Source organism: Notothenia rossii, assembly GCF_949606895.1.
Source record: "Notothenia rossii genome assembly, chromosome: 9".
Lineage (NCBI taxonomy): Eukaryota > Metazoa > Chordata > Actinopteri > Perciformes > Nototheniidae > Notothenia > Notothenia rossii.
Genome location: NC_136907.1, coordinates 37,159,867 through 37,169,757, shown reverse-complemented (window position 1 = coordinate 37,169,757; position 9,891 = coordinate 37,159,867). Strand labels below are relative to the sequence as shown.

Genomic DNA, 9,891 nt, shown 5'->3' with positions numbered 1-9,891 from the left:
ATATAAGTAAGGAACACACTAATACATGTTAATATGTAGTTTGGTTTTCAATTGAAAACAATACTATCAATAACTGATTTACCTTAAATCTCAGTCCAGGGACAAATGCAAATGCATTTTGATGTCTGTCGCCCTCAGCTGTCAGCTGCATTAACTATCGTGTGTCATTTCTATGAATTAACTTAATGAAAGTCAAAAGGACTGTTTGAAATTGGACATACTTGTTGGTTAAACACTGACAATTTTTTTTAATTATAGACATTTTACAGACAGCTATGCAGCAGCACATATGTCAATGTTCTGATTTCTTAGCTTTGTCCATGCACATTAATTAAAACTGTAATTTCCTTTCAGTTTTTTGGCTTGTCACCACTTTCAGCTGGCTACTTGAGAAATTTCTCCTAATCAAACAAACCACAGCGTATCTTAATATTGAGCAACAGGCCTTACAGTGATTATACTCAGAGGGTGGATGACGGCGATATATGAAGGTCTGTGTTGAACAACATTCAGCCCTTCTGTGACAGCAGTGAGACTGAGACAACCTGAGAGGGCAAACTCCACGGTGATGGAAGCTCAATCTTCTACTTCAAGGTGAGGTTAGTAAATGATACTGATTACAGTAATATGCATTCATTGATAATAAGAGAAGAGTCTAGTCAGCAATTTGTGAATGAGAAGCACTGTGGCAGAATAGATGAGCTAAAGCGGTAATGAAGACTTGGTTCACTGCAGAATGCTGCTGTGATAGACCATCCTAGGGCATGAAAAGGGAAAATGTATCAAAAGTGTAGAAAGGGAACTTCCAGTCACCAGTGTTTTGCGTGTTTCACCCATTTATACTTGTGTAAATTGTATGGGATTCATCCATATTTGCAGAATATATGTCCTACAGTGGCAAACAAAATGCATAAACAATATATCATTCAATCTATTTACATATACATAAAGACATCTCCATTAACACTGTTAAATATACATTATGTACACTATGTTCTTAAATCACTGTGCCTGAACAAAGAGCCTAGCAGGTAGACCTAAGCTTGTATCTGAAGTCCACATCGTAGGTTGGCTGCAGGATTCCCAGACCAGCTCGTGATTGGTCAAGGGGCGGGACTTGGGTAGCAGGGTCCAACAGTTCCATGTCAAAGTAGGACAGCACCAGAGTCAGAAACTGTTTGATCTCGTACACAGCAAAAAATCTGCCAGGGCATTTGGTGACCCCGGAGCCGAAGGGCATGTTGAAGTAACGCAGTCGCCGGCCGTTGCGCGAAAAGTTCACTTTCTCCTGACCCTTCTCATCCAGGAAACGATCAAACTTGAACTCCTGTGTGTTGAAGAGAAGAGAAATAGACAGGGGTTCAGTGGGGCCACACAAACTATAATTACTTCCTGGAAGAAAGTTTTCTCTTTATTATGTAGTAAGGGCTCTTACATAGGGATCTTCATAGATGTCTGGGTCAAAGTGCAACATGGGTGGATATAAAGCAATCACATCATCTTTCCTGATGCGGTATGCCTCTTGGTTGTCAAGGTGAAGCAAGAAATCCTCCTTGGCAACACGGACGTTCATTGAAGCACTGGAAAGACGCATGGCTTCTTTTATGATGCTGTCTATAGACAGAAAATAGACAGGAAGAGACATAGGTTCATGAAATGGAAATTGGATTTGAAGAAAATGGTTTATATGTGTAGGCATTACAAGGCTTAAATCAAGCAATATTATATCCTGTACAACTTCTATTTTCCAGTTATCTATGGAATCTTACCCAGAACAGGCATGTTGTCCAGCTGGTCCCGGGTCAGGTTGAGGGTTGGGTTGCTAGGGTCAACCGTCAGACCCGAATCCTCCAGAATTTTCAGCACTTCCTTACGACCTGCCTTCATAGCATCTGGACTCCTGAGAAATCACATGTGACATTTAACTGACAGGAAGATGATGGTTAAAGCTGTCATTCTGTTCAGAAAGATCAGAACTCTCAACATCTTGTGCTCAAGCAATCTATTGTGTCTACTGTGCACACAGAGAAAAGCAGGACTGTCAGTACCTGATCAAATAAAAGAGACTCCAGAAGGTGGCAGGCAATGTGTTAGCCTGAGAAGCCCAGAGCAGAGCCACATGGGTCCTAGACTTGCTCACGTCATTGAAGGTAGACAAGGAATCATTCAGGATCATCCTCATAGAGATCAGATCAGACACATTCTCCCTCTTGGACAGGTTTTCAGCATGCATGGTCTTTGCTAGTTTCTATACATTTGAAAAGAATAATTACAGAAAGGAAATACCTGAGCTTATATGGAAAGCTTAAACTGCTAAAGATGTCATCAGTTCAAGGCAGTCTATGTTATCAATGCTTCCTTTGATAGTTGTGGGGAAAGCCCTCTCACCTCTCTGGCACTGTGGGCGCTCTTAAACACATGGATAGGTAGGCCTGCCACCAACGCAGGGAAGATCTTGTCAAATTCTTTGAAGTTTTCCAAAGCATTGAGTACCAAGGCATTCTGAGCTTCCTGCTGAGCCTGAATCTTGTCTTCTCCCAGCTCTTTACCAAACAGGGTCAGGTAGCCTGACTCAAACATCACCTGGAGGAGGGCAGAACAGAAGGAAACAACTTAGGACTATTTGGAACACGGTTTTCAAGTCAGAATGTAGGGCACGGTGGGTAAGTATGGGTATACAGAGACCATAAATAAATGATGGCACTTCAAACCAGAAAGCAGCCTACCGCTTGCAGTATCTTAATGACCTATTATGCTTCAAATACAAAGTCAAATTACTGACCTTGTAGCAGAAAGCAAAAATGCCATCCACATCCCAGTGGTCCTTGCTGGGGCTGAGCTTGTCCGACTTCAACATGACGTCCTGGAGGTGGCCCATCATACTCTCTATCAGAGAGGGCAGAGCCTCCCCCTGCAGGGTCTTCAAAAAGGTTTGGTGAAGGTTCTCTGTGGTGTGGCCATGGCGAGGATCAAAGCTGTCGTGGCCGAAGACCTGCGAGGGTAAGAGGGAGAACTTTAAGACCATGGAAGGACTGACTAGTATAAGCATGGAAAAGTCCTCTATTGAGGAAGAAACATATCCTGAAAAAAAATATTATGAACATTAACTATAAAATCCAGTACCTTCACAGATGTTGCAAAGTGGAACTTCCTCCAATCCAAGTGTCTTCCCTGTCTGATGACTGAATGGTAAGAGAAGGGGTCGCACAGGAAGTGAATGTACTGGCCCGCAATCTTGCAGGTGAAAATATGACCATATTTCTTCTGGCGGCTGCGGAGGAACTGAAGAGGGTTTGCCCCGAACTGCAGAGCACAGCCCAGGTAGGGGATTAAGCCGTTCTCCACCACAGGCTCACCGGGCTGCCTGTGGGCATTGGCAAGAAAGAGATGGCAGACAACATTCAGTTAAAGCCAAAACTAACTGTTTGTTCGGGAATTTCAAACTGTTTTCTTTTATTGTATATTAGCTGTTTGTCTAGACAGACCGAGGACATGAAGATTGTATTTATTTAAGGTAATAATTCATGAGAGTTTTTACAGAAGTTTTGCTAATTTTGCTTCTTAGTATTACTGATTACATTCAGATAAACTGATTCAACCGAAAAGTGGCTTATTAGTATTTTGTTCCAAATCAATTTTATTCATGAAATCAGAAGAAACTGCCTCGACTAAGACATGTGAAAATTGGCTGAATCCACACAATTGCCAAAAGTAACCAGACACTGTCATACAGATGTTTCTGTTAATTCATGATTTTATAAGATGCCTCCTCAAAATATATACAAGCTTACTCATTCAGATGACTGAATGTAGACACTAGACTGGTTTGTAGAAATATTTTTGGTGATTTAGACTCTAAATTATCCTCTAGTCTAGTGAACAACATTTTTATTGAATTTTTTTCAGATTTAGTAAATCTGACTACAGTTTGCCCCCAGCAGCTGCGCTGACAGCCCGCCTGTTGTTAAACTGTTTGTGATCAACAAGATACTGTAAAATAATCAATGCAAAAGCATTTGTACACTGGACACATACTTATGTACTCCACACTGGTAAGCAAAGATGGCCTTATGCATCTGTTCTTCCACAGCAAAAAAACATGGTGGTAAAGTGATGGGTAAGAATAATACAATAACTTACAAAAGAAAGCCCTAAAGACAATGCATCCAACATTTCTTCTCTTACCTGCGCCGTATGCCCACAGCAAGCCACAGAAGGCAGCACAATCCCACCACTACTGCCCAGATCAGAGCGATGCTTATTATCATGTTGATGAAATAATGACGAGGAAGATCCAACACTCTGAGGAGGCTCCCTACCCACGATTACAACTCCAAAGATCACACTAACTGTTGCTTGCTTCATTCAAGTCAACAGCCCTGTGTATTAGAATCCTGTTCCCTAGAATCACTGCAAGTTGTGCAAACAGTCTGTATTTGAGCCGTGTTGCTTCAAGTGTGATGACAGGCAGAGTGTGGCATGTTTTTATACTTGCATTGTCACTTAGGGCGGAATCACTGGAGAGGGATGACATCACAGAGCCAGCCTCATCATCAATTGAAATGTTCATACCATATAGTTATGCAACAAAAATTAGTATTTTAAGTGTAATAGAAATAACACTCTTTATTCAAAATGTTATATTAATATTTGAGTTTTGCCGAATAAAAAAACAGAAGGTGTTCTGTAGTGAATAACATTTCAATTAAAATGATGACGTGCTAGAACAATCTAGCACGTCAAGTAGGATTTCCCTCGAATTAGGATTGCGTGCAAATGTGTGTGTGTGTGTGTGTGTGTGTGTGTGTGTGTGTGTGTGTGTGTGTGTGTGTGTGTGTGTGTGTGTGTGTGTGTGTGTGTGTGAGATGGCCTTGACTGGAGTCCATGGACATAGATATGAATGAGCTGTATATTGATAGAGATAGGTTGGTAAATAGTGTCAAGGTCCCTGTTGAGCTTCTGTGTGTGTGTGTGTGTGTGTGTGTGTGTGTGTGTGTGTGTGTGTGTGTGTGTGTGTGTGTGTGTGTGTGTGTGTGTGTGTGTGTGTGAGCAGAGATGAGCATGTTTTGTGACATGCAAAGACTTTATATTGTGACAGTTGATAAGTAATCTTGTTATCATCAAACGTGATGTTTGATGATAACAAACAGCACTTTTGAAAGAGTCATAAAGTAAAGATGTATTCATCTTAATGGAGAAAATGAATACTCTGTAAATACAAAGCATTTGGAGATTTGAAATACTTGACAGTGATGGAGGTGTTGGCACATGTGAAACTCCCTTCACGGTTTAGGCCCAAATATCACCTCTTCTCCAGTTTATAGTTTTTGTCCGCGGAAAGTAGGTAGCAATCTCGAAAATGTTAGTGAACTAGTCGATTTTGAAAGGTAGTTACCAGGTTAGGTTAAATGGTAAAACCGCTGTGGACATAATTAATGTAATTGAGCACTTTTAGTGGCTGCAGTGCAGACCGTGAGGACAGGTCAGATACAATCATATGTACTTATATTGATCCCAATGTCACGGCTGGAGGGCAAGGTACACAGGACCCAAAAGCAGATATCCAAATTCAAAAATACTTTTATTGCAAAAACTAGCAACAAAGTAAAAATAAGGCAAGGCAAAAAACACAAAAATCCCTCTGAACAAAGAACCTTCCAACAACATCAAATAATCCCACAAAGACCAACAGAAAAACCAGAACCTAAATACACACAAACTAATCAACTGAACAAGACACAGGTGAGAGGGGAGGAGACAACACCGGGCACCAGATATGACATGGGCTGGAGTCAATGGGACCCCGGATGGAGCAAGGGCTCGTTTCGATTGGACCACCAACGCAACAGGGCAAGGAGTAGGCAGGACCCCCGGCGGGACAGGTGTCGGCAGGATCCCCCACGGAAGAGGACAAGGAGTTGGTAGAACCCCCGGCGAGACAGGTGACGGTGGGACCTCCAACGGAACAGGACATGGGGTTGGCAGAACTCTCAGCCGAAACCCCAACGACACAGGACATGGAGTTGGCAGGACCACCGACGAAACAGGTGTTGGCTGGACCTCCAACGGCACCGGACCTAGGGTTGGCAAGACCCCCGGCAAAAGACTAGTCGGCGGGGCCTCCAACGGCACAGGACATAGGGTTGGCAGGACCCCCGGCAGAAGACTAGTCGGCGGGGCCTCCAACGGCACAGGACATAGGGTTGGCAGGACCCCCGGCAGAAGACTAGTCGGCGGGGCCTCCAACGGCACAGGACATAGGGTTGGCAGGACCCCCGGCAGAAGAGAAGTCGGCGGGACCCCCAACGGGACAGGACATGGAGTTGGCAGGACCTCCAGCGGAACCTCCAATGGCACAGAACATAGGGTTGGCAGGACCCCCGGCAGAAGAGTAGTCGGCGGGACCTCCAACGGCACAGGACATAGGGTTGGCAGGACCCCCGGCAGAAGAGTAGGCGGTGGGACCCCCAACGGGACAGGACATGGAGTTGGCAGGACCCCCAGCCGAACCTTCAACGGACCAGGACATTGAGTAGGGACTTGAGAGGGGACTCGAGAGGTGACTTGAAAGGGGACTTGAGAAGGAACTTGAGAGGAGACTCGAGAGGAAACTGGAGAGGGGACTCGAGAGGAGACTCGAGAGGGGACTAGAGAGGGGACTAGAGTAGGGACTAGAGTAGGGACTAGAGTAGGGACTAGAGTAGGGACTGGATATGGGACTAGAGAGGGGATTAGAGGAGGGACTAAAGAAGGGACTAGAGGAGGGACTTGGGAAGGGACTAGAGGAGGGACTTGGGAAGGGACTAGAGGAGGGACTTGATATGGGACTAGAGAGGGGACTTGATATGGGACTAGAGAAGGGACTAGAGTAGGGACTAAAGAAGGGACTTGAGGAGGGACTACAGGAGGGACTAGAGAAGGGACTAGAGAAGGGACTAGAGAAGGGACTAGAGTAGGGACTTGAGTTGGGACTAGAGGAGGGACCATGGCTGCTGGGAACGGAACCAGGGCCTGAACCATGTCTTCTGGGACTGGGACCATGGCTGCTGGGGCCGGTACCGGAGCCGGAACCATGGCTGCTTGGGCTGGGACCAGAGCCGGAACTATGAATGCCGGGGCTGGAATCGTGGCCTTAGGTTTCCTTCCATGCTGCCTTAAAGCCTTGTGGAGGCTCAGAGGTCCTCCAAAGGCCAGACGAGACCCAGCGAAAGGGTCCTTGAAAGGAGCCTTTTTTTTTAGGAACTGTGGCCGGCAGGGGGCTAGCATGCCAGGGGCTAGCAGGCCGGGAAACAGGTTTGACCTCAAAGCTGCCAAAAATGTCCTCCACCCACTTGGGTGGAGGACATTTTTGGGGTGCCGTTGAGATAATAGACTGTCTCTCTTCACTACTGGAGGCATATCGACAGTCGTTTTTAAAGCATGTCAAATTGTACGTCACCTCGTACAGGCTGTCTGCTGGGTCCATCTTTTGGTGGGATTATTCTGTCATGGCTGGAGGGCAAGGTACACAGGACCCCAAAAGCAGAATATCCTAATTCAAAAATACTTTTATTGGAAAAACTAGCAACAAAGTAAAAATAAGACAAGGCAAAAAAAACTAAAATCCCTCTGAACAAAGAACCTTCCAACAACATCAAATAATCCCATAAAGACCAACAGAAAAACCAGAACCTAAATACACACAAACTAATCAACTGAACAAGACACAGGTGAGAGGGGAGGAGACAACAGATGCACACAATCAGCAGAAACAGACACGATGGGAGGGGAAACACAGAGACAGGAAACCAAAGACAGAACCAGACATGACAAAAACACAACACAGACAGATCTGGGGTTACGTAATGTAACCCAGCTTCTATGAGTATAGGCGCAGCCCTCTAAGGCTATCGCTATTGGGTAATCCCTCCTGCACGTGTGCAGCACTGACAGATTTAATCCACGCCCACCTATGACGTGGGCCCCACCTCCGGGCTCACTTCCGTATAAATAGGAAGTAGGCCCTACTATCTACTCCCACACAAACAGCTTTTCTTCAGCTATTCGCGGAGCCAGTGGGGCCCGACCCTTACAGGGCTGCGCCTATACTCATAGAAGCTGGGTTACATTACGTAACCCTAGTTCTATATCGTATAAGGCTTCGCCCTCTAAGGCTATCGCTATTGGGTTAAGGGCGAAGCAGGATGTAGTCTACGCCCCACTGGTTCCGTCCGTTACCAGAAGCACAAAACACACCTACTCAGTTAATAACCCATGTCCATTTCGTCCTGCGTAAAATGGAGCATCACATTCCCAGGGAATATATCATTTAAAAAATGAATATTCTCCATAAGGGAACGAGGGTAGGCTTACTTATGCTACCTATCGTTTATAAGAGATAGAGACCGAGTCTCCTTTAAATAAAACGATCAAGAGAGGGGGAAACAGGGCAGCTCTCTAAGTGCCTACCGGCCGGAGAGAGGGCACGCAATTAAAAAACCCCGACATTACTCATTCTGACAGGCTATTCAGCACTGAATGTGTCAGAGAGGAATGGGAGACATCCCTCAAATAAAAACGAATAAAAGAACAGGGTGAAGACCAAGATGCAGCCGTGCAAATGTCTTCCACTGTCATTCCTCCGTGCAACGCCGTAGAGGTTGAAACTCCCCTGGTGCTGTGCGCTTTAATGTTCTCCGGGGGATCCAACCCAGAGGAGACATACGCCTGTGACACCGCCTCACATAGCCAGTGTGACAGGCGCTGTGTAGATAGAGGCTGCCCTAATGAGCGCTCTCTATAATGTACAAACAGACGCTGGGATTTGCGTAAAGCAGCCGTGCGTGCAATATAGCCTGCCAGCGCGCGCACGGGACAGAGGAGATGAAAAGTGGCTTCTTCCTCCGATATGTGAGGAGGGGGAAAGAAGCCCTTCAAGGTTATCACTCTTGATCTAAAAGAGCTTGTTATCACCTTTGGCATAAACCCCGGGTTCGGGCGTAATACAGCTGAGCTGCCATCTCCTTGGATCTGGAGACACGACGGAGCCACCGAGAGAGCAGACAAGTCACTCACCCTTTTAGCTGATGTCAGAGCTAAGAGCAGAGCTACTTTGACTGACAAAAACTTCAGGGGAACCTGATCTAATGGTTCAAAAGGAGCTTTACCCAGTGCGCGCAGCACTAAAGCCAAATCCCATTGAGGCGCTAAAGCGCGTGACACCGGTCTGAGTCTCTGTACTCCTCGTAGAAAACGTTTTGTCAGAGGGTGACTGAACACCGTGCTGATCTCAAAACCTACGTGGCATGAAGAAATGGCAGCGGCATATGTTTTTATCGTGCTATAAGCCAAATTCCTGTCCAACAACAGCTGGAGGAATGACAGCACGTGAGGCAGGGGACACGTAACGGGGTCCAAGCCTTTCCCTACACACCAACGCTGGAACGCTGTCCATTTGGCTGTGTAAGACGCCCTGGTGGACGCGGCCCTAGACCCCTGAATAGTACTCACAACATCTTGAGAGAGGCCAAGCCTCTCTAAGTGTTCCCGCTCAGGGGCCATGCCCACAAACGTTGGCCTAACATTAGGTGACTGTGGATCGCTCCCTCCACCTGGGAGAGAGCATCCCCCCGCCACGGAATTTCCCACGGTCTCCCTGACAGCATCCGCTGTATGCAGGGCAACCAGGACGCTCCCGTGCGCTCCGGGGCTATTAAGACCGCTATCAGCCGCTCCTCCTGCACTCGGTCCAGGAACCGAGGGATCAGAGGGACTGGTGGGAAAGCGTACAGTAACACCTTGGGCCAAGGTCTGTGTGCGAACGCGTCCACCCCCAGAGGGGGGTGATCCTGCCTTCTCAGGGAGAACCAGAGAGCACATTGCGCGTTCCCGCGTGCAGCGAACAGATCTACC

General features: G+C 46.4%; 1 protein-coding gene across 1 annotated transcript; it reads right to left on the bottom strand.

The window, feature by feature from the left end:
- Positions 1-228: 228 nt before the first annotated feature.
- cyp7a1 (cytochrome P450, family 7, subfamily A, polypeptide 1) lies at positions 229-4,463 on the bottom strand. The gene is made up of 8 exons (XM_079649359.1): positions 4,186-4,463; positions 3,124-3,364; positions 2,783-2,992; positions 2,389-2,583; positions 2,049-2,248; positions 1,770-1,900; positions 1,436-1,614; positions 229-1,327 (listed from the first exon to the last, which is right to left on the bottom strand). The coding sequence occupies exons 1-8, from the start codon at positions 4,266-4,268 to the stop codon at positions 1,025-1,027; spliced, it is 1,542 nt and encodes a 513-aa protein (XP_079505485.1). The 5' UTR covers positions 4,269-4,463; the 3' UTR covers positions 229-1,024.
- Positions 4,464-9,891: the final 5,428 nt, after the last annotated feature.

Excerpts from the sequence above, each read along its gene's own strand:
- cyp7a1 (XM_079649359.1), bottom strand. The coding sequence starts at position 4,268 with ATGATAATAAGCATCGCTCTGATCTGGGCAGTAGTGGTGGGATTGTGC. Across the intron at positions 1,901-2,048 it reads AGTCTCTTTTATTTGATCAG|GAGTCCAGATGCTATGAAGG; the intron begins GTACTGACAGTC and ends GTGATTTCTCAG. Across the intron at positions 1,615-1,769 it reads GGACAACATGCCTGTTCTGG|ACAGCATCATAAAAGAAGCC; the intron begins GTAAGATTCCAT and ends TTCTGTCTATAG.